The 17,192-nt window shown below is 36.0% G+C and overlaps 1 protein-coding gene across 1 annotated transcript in view; it reads left to right on the top strand.

Moving 5' to 3' along the window:
• Nucleotides 1-246: 246 nt before the first annotated feature.
• galnt16 (UDP-N-acetyl-alpha-D-galactosamine:polypeptide N-acetylgalactosaminyltransferase 16) overlaps nt 247-17,192 on the top strand; it is a 60,904-nt gene continuing 43,958 nt past the window's right edge. The window contains exons 1-4 of the mRNA XM_023277747.3: nt 247-746; nt 12,019-12,203; nt 16,237-16,335; nt 16,475-16,542. Coding sequence (XP_023133515.1) covers nt 534-746; nt 12,019-12,203; nt 16,237-16,335; nt 16,475-16,542 — 565 coding nt within the window. The 5' untranslated portion in view covers nt 247-533. The remainder of the gene's footprint in view (nt 747-12,018; nt 12,204-16,236; nt 16,336-16,474; nt 16,543-17,192) is intronic.

Raw genomic sequence — 17,192 nt, 5'->3', positions numbered from 1 at the left:
AAATTAAACCATTGTAGTACTTGAGTAAAAGTACTCCGTTACTCTCCAGCTCTGCTCTTAACGCTCCATAAAGATCCAGAGAGGGGAAGGGCTCTGGCTTTTAAAGGGAAAGAGGTGATGTTCCTGTGATTAAAACAAGCCGCAGATTTCCTCTCGGGGGGAATAAAAAGTGGATCAAAGAAGCAGAAACGGAGACGCGAGCCTCCTGTTTCTCCTCCTCTCCTCAGATCTGCTCATGAACGCGCAGCTGAGCGGCTGGATGCAGGTTGGACATCTTCCTCCTCCTCCTCCTCCTCCTCCTCCTCCTCTCCTCCTCCGGCTGGATGATGGTATGACTCGGCGCTAGGACCGCGGCTCCGTCAGTGCGCAAATCCCAGCAGAGAGCGACGCGGAGCGGCTGCGTTCACTGCGCTGCGCCTTCAACCAGCACCGGCGGGGCGGAGGAGGAGGAAGCTGCACCTTCTGCCGCCGTCTGCAGCGACGCACAGCCCGGACACCCAGCTCGCCTCCGGAGCCCTCCGTATGGGCTCACCATGCGCAGGATACGGGCCAACGCCATCGCCATTCTGACCGTCGCCTGGATCCTGGGGACGTTTTATTACCTGTGGCAGGACAGCAAGCCCCAGTCGGCCGCCGCGTCGTCGTCGTCGTCGGCGTCGCAGACCCGCAGGGGCCACGGGCAGAAGGCGGCGGTGCCCGGGCGGCTGGAGATCATCCACCGGGACGACAGGACCATCCCGCTCATAGTGAGTGTGCGCCGGAGGGGAGGGACGCGCTGCAGGAGAGTGTGTGCTGCATGTTGATGGAGGAGGTGGAGGTGCACAGCTGGGAGCCTCCGTCCGGCTCCGTCTCTTTGTGTAGAAGCTCCAGCTCCCGGTAACACAGCCGTAAGAGGCTTTCCATAAGTCCCGTGCGTCGCGCGTCTCCTAAACCGTTTTGCGCGCATGTGAGGCGGAAAAGTCGGGCTTCTCCCGAGAGGACCTCCACCTCCAGGGGGTCAGTGGAGGACCGCCACCTCCAGGGTGTCAGTGGAGGACCTCCACCTCCAGGGGGTCAGTGGAGGACCTCCACCTCCAGGGGGTCAGTGGAGGCCCGGTTCAGACACATCCTGCAGGGGTGACGCTCAGTGTTCTGTAGGGGAGGCTGGTATGAACAGGATCTGCTGGGAGTTTACCAGGTCAGGTTAGAGAATGAAGAAACATGATTATTTGATCAACTAAAAGGACTGTTGTCTGAAATAATTCCAATTGTTCTCTGAGGTTTTGTGGAAATGCTGCAGCAGGGAGCTTCTCAGTTGGTTGCTTTAGAAGGAAAAAGATGCAAAACTTGTAGCTGAACGTGCATTAATTAATCCAGTTGTTGTGTAAGATTGTAGAAATGCTGCATGCTGGAGCTTCTTTCAGTTCACTAGAGAAATAAAATGTTTGCCAGCTTAGAAAATGTGTGCATTAGGGGCAAAAAGATGCAAAACTTGTCGGTGAAAGTGCATTAATTCCTGCTAAAAACACGATTATTTGATCAACTAAATGGACAAAAACTGAGCTGTTCTGAGGTTTTGTTGAAATGCTGCAGGAAGGAGCTTCTCTCAATTTACAGTAGAAGATTCTTGGTTGCTTTAGAAGGAAAAAGATGCAAAACTTGTAGCTTAAAGTGCATTAATTTATGCTAAAAACATGACTGATCAGTTAAAAGGACAAAAACTGAGCTGTTCTCTAAGATTAATCCAGTTGTTGTGTAAGATTGTGGAAATGCTGCATGCTGGAGCTTCTTACAGTTTACTAGAGAAATAAAAAAGATGTCAGTTTAGATTAGAAAAGTGTGTGCAGGTTTGCTGTTGCATCAAGTGTAAAGAGATTCAAGACCTGTAGCTTTAGAGACACAGTGAAGTGACCTTAGATCTGATGAATTTCTGCCAAAAACATGATTATTTGACCAACTAAAAGGACAAAAGCTCAGCTGTTCTCCTTCTGCAGAAACCACCACTAAAACTGACTGATTAAATACATCCAGTTGTTCTCTAAGTTTGTGGAAATTAGAGCTGCTTTCAGTTCACTAAAACAATAAATTTACCATTTTCATTTAGAAAATATGTTCAGTTTGCATTAAAATGTTAAGAGATTCAAGATCTGTAGGTTTGGAAACACAGTGAAAGTACCTTTAATCTGATTAATTTCTGCTTTAAAGGTGGTTATTTAAGCACCAAAAGGGCAAAAACTGAGCTGGTCTCCAAAATACATCCAGTTACACTCACAGGTTTTGTGGAAAAGCTGCAGAAACGAGCATTTCTCAGTTTACTAAGGGAAGATCTCTGCAGGTTGCATTAAATGTTAAGAGATTCAATACCTGTAGCTTCAGAGACACAGAGAAACTACCTTACATCTGATGAATTGCTGCTTTAAAGGTGATAGTTTTTCAAAAAAAGAGCAACAACTGCAAAAGCTGTTCCATTAAATGTAAAGAGATTCAAAACCGGCAGCTTAAACTGATTAATTTCTGCTTTAAACATGATTATTTGTTCACAAAAAGCACAAAAACTGAGCTGTTCTCTAAAATACATCCAGTTGTACTCTGAGGTTTTGTGCTTCTTCTAGTTTACTAGATAAAATTTGCCAGCTTAGATTAGAAAAACAGTGAGTTTGTGTCAAAATGCTGCTCACTGGAGCTTCTTTTAGTTGACTAAAGCAATAAATTTGTCAATTTAGATCAGAAAATCTATGCAGGTTGCATTAAATGTAAAGAGACACAGTTGAAGTACCTTAAATCTCATTAATATCCACTAAAAACCTGATTATTTTATCACCAAAAGGACAAAAAACCAAGCTGTTCTCCTTCTGCAGACAAAACCTGACACACTAAGACACACAGATCAATAAAATACATTGAGTTTGTGTCAGAATGCTGCACACTGGAGCTTCTTTCAGTTTACTGGAAAACATTTTCCAGCTTAAATCTGTGCATTTTCCATTAAGTGTAAAGAGATACAAGATCTGTAACTTTAGAGATACAGTTAAACTACCTTTAATCTGATTAATTTCTGCTAAAAGCATGATTACTTAATCACCAAAAGTGCAAAAATCAAGTTTTTTTCCCTAGAAAATCTGTGCAGGTTGCATTAAGTGTATAGAGACACAGTTAAAGTATCTTAAATCTCATTAATATTTACGAAAAACCTGATTATTTTATCACCAAAAGGACAAAAACCAGACTGTTGTCCTTCTGCAGACAAAACCTAACACACTAAGACACACAGATCAATAAAATACATTGAGTTTGTGTCAGAATGCTGCACACTGGAGCTTCTTTTAGTTTACTATGTAAAATTTGCCAGTTTAAATTAGAAAACGTGTACATTTTCCATTAAATGTAAATAGATTGGAGTCCCATAGCTTTAAAAACACAATAAAACTACCTTAAATGTGATTAATTTCTGCTAAAAACCTGATCATTTGATCATCAAAGGAGCACAAACTAGCTGTTGTCCTTCTGCAGACTTTGACAGCTCAGATTATAAAACCTGTTCCATTGAATGTAAAGACATGTATAACCTGTAGCTCTAGAGACACAAATGAGAGTGAAAGTACTTTAAAACCATTAATTTCTGCAAAAAACAAAATAGTTTTATCACCAAAAAGCCAAAATGTGAGCTGTTTTTCTGCAGACTTTGATAGCTCAGATTATAAAACGTGTGCAGGTTGAGCAAAAGTGTAAAAAGATGCAAAACCTGTAGCTTAAAATGCATTAATTCCTGTACAGTTTTTCTAATCTAAACTGGCAAATTTTATCTAAAAGAAGCATTTCCACATAATCTCAGACTACAACTGGATGTATTTTATTAAACTGTCTCAGTGGTGGTTTCTGCACAAGGAGAACATCTCAGTTTTTGCCTTTTTTGATGATTAAATAATCAGGTTTTTAGCAGAAATTAATCAAATTTAAGCTACCTGCAGCTTTAAAGACACAAATGAGAATAAAACTACTTTAAAATCCATTATTTTCTGCTGAAAACTTGATTATTTTATCACCCAGAGAGTGCTAAGAGACTGCATCTGCCCCTCTAGGACCCACAGATCAGCAGAATAGATGCAGTTATCTGGTATGTTTGTGTACAAGTTTCCTGCAGCAGTAATGAGTCTGAGGTTCTGCAGCAGAGAATCATTAGAAGCTGTTTCTCAGGTTTAATAATTTAATAATTCTAGAACAAGCTGTGGCTTCGATGCTTCAGCAGGAAGAGAAGAAGAAGAAGAAGAAGAAGCTGCTTCAGAGGACCATCAATGAGAATGAATCAGTGTGTTGGAGGTGAACTCTGAGCTGGTCTGGGATCAGGAGGATCTTTGAACTGTAAACAGGTCGAACAGAAAACTGATAATTAGCTGCAGCTTGTTCTGGAAACTGGTTCTTTCTTTCGTTCTTCCTTTTTTGCTTTTCTTTCTTTCTCTTTTTTGCTTTTTCTCCTTTTCTTTAGTTTTCATTCTGTCTTTATTTTTCTTTATCTTTTGTTTTCTTTCTTTCTCTTTTTTCTGTCATTTTATTTCATTCTTTCTCTTTCATGCTTTGTCTTTCTGTTCTTTCTTTCTATTCTCTCTTCTTTCTTTCTTCCAATCTTACTTTTTCTCTTTTGTTCTCTTTCTTTCCTGTTAGTTTTGCCTTCTCTCTTCTTGTTCTGCTCCTTGTTACTGCTTTATTTTTTCCATCCATCCATCCATCCATCCATCCATCCATCCATCCATCCATCCATCCATCCATCCATCGTCCATCCATCCATCCATCCATCCATCCATCCATCCATCCATCCATCCATCCATCCATCCATCCATCCATCTATCTATCCGTCTATCTATCTGTCTATCTATCTGTCTGTCTGTCTGTCTGTCTGTCTGTCTGTCTGTCTGTCGTCCATCCATCCGTCCATCCATCATCCGTCCATCCATCGTCCATCCATCCATCCATCCATCCATCCATCCATCCATCCATCCATCTGTCTATCCATCCATCCATCCATCCATCCATCCATCCATCCATCTATCATCCGTCCATCCATCCATCCATCCATCCATCATCTGTCCGTCTATCTATCCATCCATCCATCCATCATCCGTCCGTCAATCCATCCATCATCCATCCATCCATCCATCCATTCATCCGTCCATCCATCGTCCATCCATCCATCCATCCATCCATCCATCCATCCATCCATCCATCTATCATCCGTCCATCCATCCATCCATCCATCATCTGTCCGTCTATCTATCCATCCATCCATCCATCCATCCATCCATCCATCCATCATCCGTCCGTCAATCTATCCATCCATCCATCCATCCATCCATCCATTCATCCATCATCCGTCCAGCTATCCATCCATCCATCCATCATCCATCCATCCATCCATCCATCCATCCATCCATCATTGTATTCCTTCCTTTTACTTTCTAGCTTTTTATCCTTCATTCCTCCTCTTTGTCGTTTTGTTTCTTCTATCTTTCCTACTTTCCATCATCCATTCCTTGTTTCTGTTGTCATTTTTCTTTTTTTGTCTTTTCTGTTTTTCTGCTCTTCTTACGTTCTTTCTGTTCTGTCTTGTACTGTTTTCTTTCCCTCTTTCCTTCTGTTTTTATCTGATCTTTTTCATTTGCTAATTTCTTTCTTTCCTTTCATACATCTACATTATTTCTTCTCTTCCTTTCTTTTCACTTTCGGTCTTTTCCATCCCTCCTTTCTTTCATTTCTGTCTCACATTTCCTCATTTTATCCTCCTTTCTCGTCTCATTTCTTTCTCTATTATTATTTAGTCCCACCCTTCTCCTTTCCTTCCCTCCTTTTCTTTCTCTTTAACTATTTAAGTGTTCCTTAGCAGCCTTTCATTCACTGATGATGTCATCTGTGGAGATTCTTCTTCTTCTTCTCTCTCAGCAGCGATTTTATTTCTGCAGTTTCTCGACATTATTCTTCAGTTTTTAACACTTTCAGTATCCAGCAGCTTCTCAGATCAGTCAGCTTTTACTATCTCATATTTAGTCTAATCTTCTTGCATTTTTAATCTTTAATTTGCCTCCCAGATTTCCCCATTAGACTGTTTTTATTCTGACTGGTTCGGCAACAGTTTCCCGTCCTGACATGTGACCATATAAACACTTGATGAGAGAATCGGGTTAAACGTGCTGTTAACGATCGTGTCTGAGCTCAGATTAACGACATGTTCCGTTACAAACACAACTCAGGGATGTCGTGAGCTTACAGAGCTCCAGTTCTGCTGCACGATTTGGAAAACTCGGTTTCATTCGCTGCAAAAAGTGCAACAGTCCGTTGTTTATGAAGAGTTACCTCCAGAACTCTGAAGCTAATCTGCTTCATCAGTGTGTTTAAGTATGATTGTTTTTGGCAGAGATGTTGTCAAATGGATCCAAAGAAAAACATGAGGTCAGCGTTTTCCAGCTGAAAAGTGAATGTAGATCATCTCTCATGTGTTTGGCAGGACTCGTTAAAAACTGGATGAGAAAATGCGTTTTAAGGACCTTGAAGCTTTTCTTTCTGCTGAAAATCTAGTTTTTTTTAACCTTGTTAGCACGTCCAGATGGAGATTTTTCACGTTACAGGATTTAGCATGAGCGGACAAGCAGTAAACACCATGGTTGAGTGTTTTTCTACCTTGAAACGGCAGTTTTTATGTGGAAAAGTTTAAAAATACAGATTCAAAAACTCAGATTCAAACTTTCAGGGTTTTGTACGTAACAAATCCTGGCTTTCTGTGTCGTTATTCTTACATTATTACTACTCCAATGCTTTATGGTGTGCAGAGTTGTAGGTGAGCTGGTGTGGAGAGCTGCAGCGAATGGAAAGTAAAGTAACATCTAAGCTCTTCTAAGGCAGGAATGGATCATTTTAATGGGAAAAACTTATGGATTTGTGACTTTGAGATGAGTTTTTAGGGTTTTAAGGGTTTAATCAATAACCAGAGAGGAGCTTTTAGGCCAGACTTTCATCCTTTATTTGCCTTGAATCTTTTTTTGGTGCAAATGTCGGCTCCAAATGTCCCTTATCAGTCTTGTTTAATACTAATAATCAGTACCAACCATGAAAAAATCCATTTACATTTTTGTCTTTTCCATTAAATTTTTCATATGCAACACGTCAAAATGTGCATAAAAATTCATTTTATGGACCTAAAAGTCACATTTAGCAAACAGTCAATAGTGAAGGATAAATGTCAAAAAGTTCTCCTCATATTAAACATGCAGTATGTAGTTGTGTTCTTCACTTGTGAGACCAAGATTTAAATTTTTTTACTGCAAACGGTGGCTCCAAATGTCAGTTGTCTGTGTCGTTTAACACTAATGATCAGTACCAACCCTTAAAAAATCAATTTACACCCATTTTCAGTGCGAAAAAACCTCTTCAAAACATTCAGCGTCTTTGAAAACTGAATGATTTAAATGTAAAGTTTGCAGGTTTAAGCAAAACTCAGCTGCAAAATCATGAGTTTGTAGTGATTAATCCACCTAGTGTGAAGAATAACAGTCTTTGTTTATGTATATTTGTGTTAAATTGAGTCATTATAGTGGTTTTCTTAAACAACAAATGGTTAAAATGGAAAAACTAATAGAAAAGGACTCATAGAGCATATAAGTCTGTAATCTGCTGCTGGTTGATTAGAAGAGTGTGTTTTTAGAAGAAATAAGGAGGTTTTCTGATGAATTTCTGGCCTGGACCACATTTAAACTGATCATAAATCAGATTAAAGTGATGATCTAATGTTGGCTGGGTTTAAAGCAGCAGCAGACGAGTTCATCTTCCAGACAAAGTTCATCTTTAATTCAGCGGTTCGAGCCCTGAAGTTCCTTCTGTTATTTTTGTCTCATTATCCTCAGAGTACTCTTTTCTTTTTGCAGCTTTTAGTATTTCTGCACTATGATACCTGACGATTACTGAGATCTTAGAAAGAGGTCAGAACTCTGTTGTTTCCGTGTTTTACAGAGGAACTCATTTTCCTTTTTTTTCTTCTATCACTGAAGATAAATCAGCTTAAATGAATAGAGGTGATAAATTTAGAGCTGCACAAGGTGATTTATAGGCTCATAATGGAAACGCTGCTGCTGTTTACCTTCAAAATTAGATTACTTTTGGCTTCGCAGACGTCTTGGTTGTTGTTGTTTTTGCTTGTTAGTTTCAGATGCTGTGAGTTTTCACTGATTAGTTGAAAATTACGGATTATTTGATGCCAAACATCACCACTAATTTATAGAAAATGCCCTGTTTTAAAGCTATAGCTATGCTGTCAAGCTGCATAAAATGCCGTTTTTCACCATTAAATAATAGCAAAGGCCCATTTTTCATTATTAAAGATTTACAATTAAAATAACAGAATAGGTCGGGTTTTTCACTGGAGGTACATCACTAAAAAAACAGACATTTTCAAGGTTTGTTCTTTTTTCATTGGTATGCCACTATTTTTTTTTAAACCATTTTTTAATCTTAGTTTTTGCTATAGTCACCATTAAATACAGGAAAACTGTTTAGTTGTTTTTTTTTAATCAAAGGAATTTTTGACAATCTGACAGAAAAATGGATCGTTGTAGTTTAGTTTTACAAACCATTTTTTTCCCATTTTTTTGAAATCAAAGGACAAAATGTGTTTATTTTCATTTCTGAGTTTACAGATTATCTGGTGATGCCACTTACAGTTTAAATATTGGAAACTGCAGTATAATTTTGCCTGTAATCATTAGAAATGGGTTTTTTTGTCTCAACTGTTTCAAAAATTTCAGAAAGACGTTCTTTTGTTAACACAGCAGACATGAAGTCCTGTGTTTTTGCACAGTTTGACTGTTTAACCCAAATAAAAGCATATGTTCAGGTGATGAGCTTCCAGCATATTTTCTGTGATTTATTTAACATTTGAAGTTTTATACTGCAGATTTACCCCTAAATAAGTTAAATTATCCCGTTTGTCACTATAGAGGCAACATAAAATAATCACAAATTCCCCTTTAAAAATAATATATATTAAATATTGTTCCCCCATAGATTGTTTTAAACAGTTTTTACAAAAGAATAATCTCAAATTATAGAAAATGTGTTATTTATTTAGGTTTTGTAGTAATTAAACCACCTAGTGTGAAGAATAGCAGTCTTTGTACATGTATATTTGTGTTAAATTGAGTCATGTTAGTGGTTTTCTTAAACAACGAAAGGTTAAAATGGAAAAACTTACTAATATAAAAGGATGTATAGAGCATAAGTGTCTGTAATCTGCTCTTGGTAATTAGGAAAAATGTGTTTTTAGAGGAAATAAAGAGGTTTTCTGATAAATTTCTGACCTGGCCAACATTTAAACTCATCATAAATAAGAACCAAATGAACCAAAAATGCACAAATTATTTTTTATATATTTTTACTTACAGAACAGTTGATGAGCTTCCAGCACATTTTCTGTTATTTATTTAATGTTTGAAGTTTTTATACTGTTGATTTACCCCTAAATAAGTGAAATTATCCCGTTTGTCACTATAAAGACACTGTTAAAGATCACAAATGCCCCTTTTAAAAAATATATATTGTAGATGTACTATTAAATAATGTTTTGTTATTTTCCCACAAGATATACCAATTAAAGTAGTTTTTTTTTTGTTTTTAGTACTACTAGAATAATCTTTAAATTTCTTTTTTTTTTTTTTACTGTTGGTACACCACCAAATTACAGAAAATCCTACTTGTTTATTTATTTTTAGCTGTTTGTTTGTTCATGTGGACGCACTTGTAGTTAACAGAAAATTTACAGTTTTTACATCTACGAAGTAATGAGCTGCCACTTTAGCTATTATTTTATGTATTTATCTATTTATTTATTTGTTTATCTATTTATTTATTTATAGCTGTTTGTTTGTTTATGTATTCATTAATTCATTCATGTGGACACACTTTTAATTAATATAAAATCGGACAATTTTTAAGTGTCTGAGGTAATGAGCTGCCACTTTATCTCTTATTTTATAAATTTTTTTATGTATCTATCCATCAACACTTTTAATTAACATACAATTTAGAGTTTTTTAAGTCTGTGAGGTAACGAGCTTCCTCTTTATCTGTTGTTTTCTGGTTTTATTTCTTTATAAACCTCTCGGCTCCCGTTACTTTCCTCTCATTCTCCTCCTTCTGTTGTTGTTCGTTCTCTGCATCCTGTTTCTGTGTGAACCTGCAGACTTTCAGGGTCGATCCTCTGGGGACAAAGAAAACGAGGTCGGTCTCACCTGAACCTCGTCAGCAGCTTCTTCTAAACCGCAGCGACCTTTAAAACTGAAACTCTGCCTGTTTTGTGCTTTAATAGAGGCTCTGCTTTATGTATTCATCGGCTGCTTTGGCCTCTGCTGAAGCTCCTTCTGGGTAAAATCCATTAATTACTGAGGATTTATAGACTCTGTGTTCTGATGTGATGTGATGTTCGTGGCGACATGCTGACCCCAATAAGAAAATAGCATTTACATTTTAATCATTCTGGCCGAGGCGTCTCTTCAAACTGAATTAAAAGTGGGAATGCATTAATAAGCGGCGCTGTGAACGTGCCACAGTTTGCTGAGAGGCTGTTTTTCATTCCATCTCCCTGGACAGATGTTCCAAAGTCACCCTTAAACAGAATACGATTTAATCACACCGTTACTGAGAGAAAGCAGGAGATTAAAGGAGGTTCAGTGTTCACATAAATGTAGTTTATTCATGACGCTTCTGTCCACATGTTGAAATGTTCAATTAAAGAACTTCAAGCTGATCCCAGAAACAAGACCAGTGGTTTGTCATGAGAGAAATGAGCAAATATTTTGTCCACCAATGCAGAAAAGTAGAACATAATTGCAGTTTATTGTTCGTCTATCAGTGAGTTTATTAATTAAATTTAACCAAATGAAATGCAGTTTTTTTTTCTGAACAGCTCATGGAGACCAACAGTTAACAGCAAATTTCTAATTTTCTTTATTCAGATTTTAAATATCAGCGTCATAATGGCAGAAAATAGTTTTGTCTTTTTTTCACTGTAGCTGCACCAAAAATAATACCAAATGTTTTTGTTGCAGATTGACCTGTAAATAACAAGAAAATGCCGCATTTTTTTACTGTTTATGCACCAATAAGTTGCGGAAAATGTTAATTAACATAAAATTTCTCATTTTTAATGACAAAACAAACTGTCTTTTTTGTTATTTTATGGATTTATTTCACATTTGTAGTTTTTAAAACCATTGATGTACCCTGAAGTTACATTTTCCTGTTTTTCACTATAGATGCACCCTTGAATAACCGCAAATTCCCTGCCTTTTTTAATGATTTTTTTTTTTTTTTTTTAGAATCGTAGAATTACCATCAAATATCAGAAAATGACCTATTTTTCAGTGGAGATATGCCATTGTAAATAAATTTTAAAAAGAACATTAAATTGTTTTTCTTCCTTTCTTTTCTCAAGAGTCTCCATTAAAAAACAGTTATTATTATTATTATTATTATTATTATTATTATTATTAATAATAATAATGATAATAATAATAATATTTTTTTTTACTAAAGATACACAACTGAAAAACTAGAAAATGTCTTGTTTTTAATGTTCCGTTTTATAACTGAAGATACACCATTAATTTGAAAATAGTATTCTATATAGAATATCTGTTTATTTTAATTTATTTCAAACCAATAAAAAACAGAAAATGTCCTGTTTGGTCCTGTGAACACTCTGGTAATTAAGAGAAACAGTCTGGTAATGAGCTGCTGGCACCGTTATTTTCTGTTTATTATGTTGTTTTATTTGCATTTTTTGTACCTTTAAAACAACAATTTCTCTTTCTGAGGATGTTAAATGCAGCATTTAATCGTCTCACTGAAACTCTAGATTTGGTTTCTTGATAAAAATGTGGGAATGTTGACACTAAAAACAACTCGTTCTGCTGTGTTTTGACTTTTATGTGTATGAACGATTGACAGAAATGTCAGTAAATCGCCTTTATTTGCGTTAATTTGCTCCTTTATTCCATGCTGCAGGTGACCCAGCCTCCTCACTCCGAGCAGAACCAGAACCAGCAGCTCGGCAGCTTCGATGAGAAGTCGTATCTGTCGGCCAAGCAGCTGAAGCCGGGCGATGATCCGTACAGAGAACACGCCTTCAACCTGCAGGAGAGCGACCGGCTGGGCGGAGAACGAGCCATCAGAGACACCCGACACTACAGGTGAGCCTCACCTGTCCGTCCGTCTGCTCTGTACGACGGGCCAGACGCTAATCTGTCGAGCTGCAGGAGGATTTAGAGTCGTGGAGGAGAGTCTGACAGACTGAGAGGTGTTTCAGAGATATAAATAGGATGATTTAAAGTCGGTAGAAACCTGTTGGATTTAATCTGTGATACACGTAAACACACAAGCTTTCACACCAACAAGAAATGAGAAAAAAAGTTAAAATCTGCCAGAAAAATTTATTTAAAATATTATGTAATGCTGTAACATTCAAAAACTGTAACAAGAAATACTGAAAATGATGGAAAATATCTGTAAAATAATGATATTTTTAGTAAATTCAGATAAAATATAACTGCAGTTCTGCAGTCAGCTTGTAAAAGAACAGATTATTATTTGTAAAGGTCTAGATTATTTGTGTGCACACAACTAATGTATAGTTTAGGGGGTTTTCTTTGTTAACAGTGAAATCATAATCCTTTCTCTGTGACATATTAGTGAGATATCTGTAATTTAACAAACAGCTAAAATCTGCTTAAATAATTTTAAAAAATCACAGTTTTCTACATCATGTTGAAGATCAGAAACGGAAAAATAATGTAATCTTACATGCATTTAAAAGAATGAATTACAGATAAAGAATGAGGTAAAAAATATAGGTTATTTTTTTAAATAGAGGTTATTTACAATGTTTGGCCTTTTTTTGTTTGTTTGTTTAGTGTTTTTAACGGTTTATGTGTAAATTATCAGTTTTTTTGTGATTTTATGAGATATCTGTAATTTAACAAACTGGAGAAACTATTTACCATTTTCAGTTCTTAATATGCATATTTTACCTGTCAAAAAATGACAAATATTTAATTTTTAGATTACAGTAAAAAAAATTAGTGCAATTTTGTAGTTAAACATTGTTGAATAATAAACTACCATTTATAAAAGTACAGATTATTGACATTCACAATTTTGGCTTATTTTTTGAACAAAAACAAATATAAGAATAAGAATAAACAAAATATCATAAAATAAAAATGCTAATGTCCCATCCATGGGTATAAAAAAAATGTGTATTTTTTCATTTTATCAAATCATTTTACTATTAATATTTGAATCTTAAATAACCTTAAATAAAAAAAAAAACAAATAATAATAATAATAATAATAATAATAATAATAATATCGATAATAATAATCGGTTTGTTTCGATGTGTCTTCTCAAACTGGAATTAGAAATAGTTGTGTAGTTTTTGTGGTTTTTGGGCTTCGTTAGTTTTTTTTTTCATTTCCTTAAAAATGCATCAAAGACAGTCAGAGCTCCTTTAAACCTGCAAACCGGCAGCCGATTAAACATAGATTTTTTATTTAACCTGTATTTTTGCAGAGGAGTTCGACATAAAACAACAGGAAGAGACACCAGAGAGTCATAAACACAATAAACTGAATCATTAAAAGCAGCTAGAAGCATTTAAAAGACGATGACACAGCAGCTTTTACCAGAGAGACTGGCTTCATTCAGGATGCTAATTTAAATATGCCACAAAAAAGCCCATAAAAAGTCTTTTCTGATGAAATGTCTGCATAGAATAATGTCCAAAGCTCCAATTTCCTTCATTATATTAAGTTTTTCATGATTTATTCATTATGCGTCTCATAAAAATGAATAAAAACATGACTTGTGTCTGTGCTACAAATCAGTATATATTTACAAATTACACAAATAAAGCTTTTGTGTAAATAATATCAGTGTCAACCTTTTCATAATGACACCTCATGGGACGTATTTATACTTTCATTTTAGGCTTTTTATGTATTTGTCAGGAACAGTGCAAACGAGATGCATTTTTATCAGATTAACTAAGAACTCATTTCCATCTGAGCACAATAATAAATATAAAACACAAATGCACGTCTAAGATGCTGAATACAAATAGGAAACATGCATTTTAGAGCTGCAATAATTAATAGATTCATTGTCAACTGTTAAAATAATCTTAATTTTTTAAGAATAAATTCTGTGATTCCAGATTCTTAAATGTGAATATTTTCTGGCTTTTTACACAAACTCTCCCATTTAATCCCCATATTGTCTCTCTAGCAAATAAACTCAGTAATAAATACAAGGGAAATAGAGGAATAAAGAAGAATAAACATTATTATTTTTAGAGTCTTGGAGGAAAATATAAAACTCTACACTTTTTTTGAAGATTATCAGAGAGACCCTTTTATTTCACGAACCTATGAACCAGAAATGGTATTTTGTTTTACAAATAACTAAAATTGCACAATTTAACAGCCAGAAATCATCTCTCATTATTGTAAAACCTGTTTTCTGCAGGAAAATTAACCAAATCAAAGCTGAAAATCTTGATATTTTATGAAAACCACCTAATATATGTGTCATTTAAAAAATTGCCAAAAATAAATTGTTTGTTTGAACTTGATCCTGACAAAAGGAGAAAATTCTGCATTCCTTGTTGCATCTTTAAAGCCATGAGTGACTCAACTGTGACCAACAGTTATTTGACTAAAATTCAGGGATTTATTTTTGGTTGAACTGCAGGCAGTGTTTACCTAAAGCAGATGGGATACAAGTATAGAAGAAAATTCAAAATTTAAATGGTAAAATATCTGTAGTTTCTAGTTTTTTCTAGTGCTGGTGACACCTGTACAAAGACACTTGGAAAAAGGTTGTACGTGTTGATTCCAGGTTTTCAATTTTCTGCACAAATAAATGATCAAAAAAGAATCAAAGTGTTTTTTTTCTTTTTTTAAATGATTTGTGGCTTTTTAACTGTGTTGAGCTGCACAAAAGACATTTCTGAGTTCTCTCTACCTCTCGTCATGATTGTGCTGTTTCCATTTACACAAAGCACATAGGAGACAAATTCAAAATATAAGAGTAAAATAGCTATAATATGTTGGTTTACCTTTTAAAAAACATGTTGGTAAAACCTGTAAGCGCTTGAATAAATGCTGTGTGTTGATTTCAGCTTTTTTTGTTGTTGCAAATAAGTAAGCAAGGAAATTCCACTATAATTTTTCTTTTTTTATATAATTTGTGGCATTTTAACTTGGCTAAACTCCACAAAAGACATTTATAAATTCTCTCTACTCCTAGTCAGGGTTGTTCTGTTTCTATAGAGGTACAGGACTTTATAATGTGGTGAAAAATGAGCCCACAGTGAGTAAAAATGTGAAACCAGAAGCTTCTCTTTCCTCCTGCAGCGGTCGACCTCGAGTCTTCTGTTGATTCTTTACGCGTCGCTTGTTGTTTTGTTTCTGTAAACAAGCCGAGGATGATCCAGCTTCACGTCTCCTGGCCTGAAGCTCCCGGCAACAGGTGGTGCATTAGAGGGGGGGTTTGGGAATCTGCGCAGCTGTTGCCGGGCAACTGGATCCCTCCAGGTCACTACGGCAACAGTGGCTCCGTGGGACACAGAGGCGCTAACCTGAATGTGTTCAACCCTCCTGTTGTCTTCATTTACGGGCACCAAAAAATACTGTTTCCTTGTCTGAAAAAAAATCAAAAAATTCTGCATAAAAATTCCCCAAATTTCTGAAAATTTGCAAAACCTTCAGGAAGAAAATTCCAATAATTCCTTAAAAATTTCCCTTAAAAGTTTTACTTAAAAACAAAAAAACAAACAAAAAAATCCCCCAAATTTGGCAAGAAAATATTTTCAAAAAATGAGTACAAATCTTCCAAAAAATCCTAAAAAATTTAAAGTGATTACATATATATCAGTAAAACTTGTAATATTTTGTTTAAGAACATTCACAAAAAAATCAACCAAAATCCAGCGAAATTCTCTGGATTTTGGTTGATTGTTTTTGTGAATGTTCTTCAGAAACATTTTTAACATTTCTTTTTTTCCGCCAAAAAATGCTCAAAGATTTCCCAAAACTGTTGAAAATGTGGACATCAGAAGTTTCACCGTGAAAATATATATTTTTTCCCACATTTTCAAACTTTAAAACGGGTTAATTTTGACCCGCAGGACGACATGAGCGATGAAAGCTGTGTTTCCTCTGCAGGTGTGCAGCTCTGAACTATGATGCCGACCTTCCCTCCACCAGCATCATCATCACCTTCCACAACGAGGCGCGCTCCACGCTGCTGCGCACCATCAAGAGGTAGGAGGAACCCACACCTTCACCCCATCTCACACCACCTGATTGTTGATCTGATCTCACACCTGTCCTCCCTCCTCCTCCTCCTCCTCCTCCTCCTCCTCCTCCTCCTCCTCCTCCTCCTCTTCCTCCTCCTCCTCAGTGTCCTGATGCGAAGTCCTCCATCTCTGATCCAGGAAATCATCCTGATAGATGACTTCAGCTCGGACCGTGAGTTTCTCTTTTGGTCTTCTTGTTCAGAAAAACTGTTAAATGTTGTGTTTGCTGCTTGTTTCTGTTGCTGCTGTGGCAAAAAATGTCACTTATTACAGAATTGAGACTGATTTCTGATAGTTTTTTCGCACTGTATTGCAATTTTACTGTTTACAGTGAGATAAAAATACAAAATTTTTTTCCAGAGATTTTATTTTAACTTGAACCTCAAAATTACTTTGTAGGTTTGAAAAGTGTGTTATCGCTGAGAAAAAAAATCACCAAAATTACACCGTTTATCACAGCCAGAAACTGTAAAAACAGAAAAATTACCTGGATTTTCTACATTCCAACAGTTCTTGAACTAATTATCTGTGATGTACCCTAAACTTGTTATAGTTCATCAAAATTGCTTTAATATAACTAAAAACCGAACCAGATTCTGTTAAAAAATTAAAATAAACATAAAATAATCTGCATTCCTCAGCTGTTTCAGATACTCTTTTTTTTTTTATTAAATTGCAATTTTCCTCTCTATAGTGATAAAAATGTGTTAATTTCTTCCCTAGATTTTATTTTTACCCTCTGAGCCGCAAAACTGCCTTTTAGGTATGAAAAGCGTGTTATCTGCAAGGAAAAAAATCACCTAAATTACACCGTTTATCACA

This window comes from Amphiprion ocellaris, chromosome 20, assembly GCF_022539595.1.
Source record: "Amphiprion ocellaris isolate individual 3 ecotype Okinawa chromosome 20, ASM2253959v1, whole genome shotgun sequence".
In the NCBI taxonomy this organism is placed as follows: domain Eukaryota; kingdom Metazoa; phylum Chordata; class Actinopteri; family Pomacentridae; genus Amphiprion; species Amphiprion ocellaris.
Note: the sequence above shows the minus strand (reverse complement) of the source record. Positions and strands in the feature narration are given on the sequence as shown.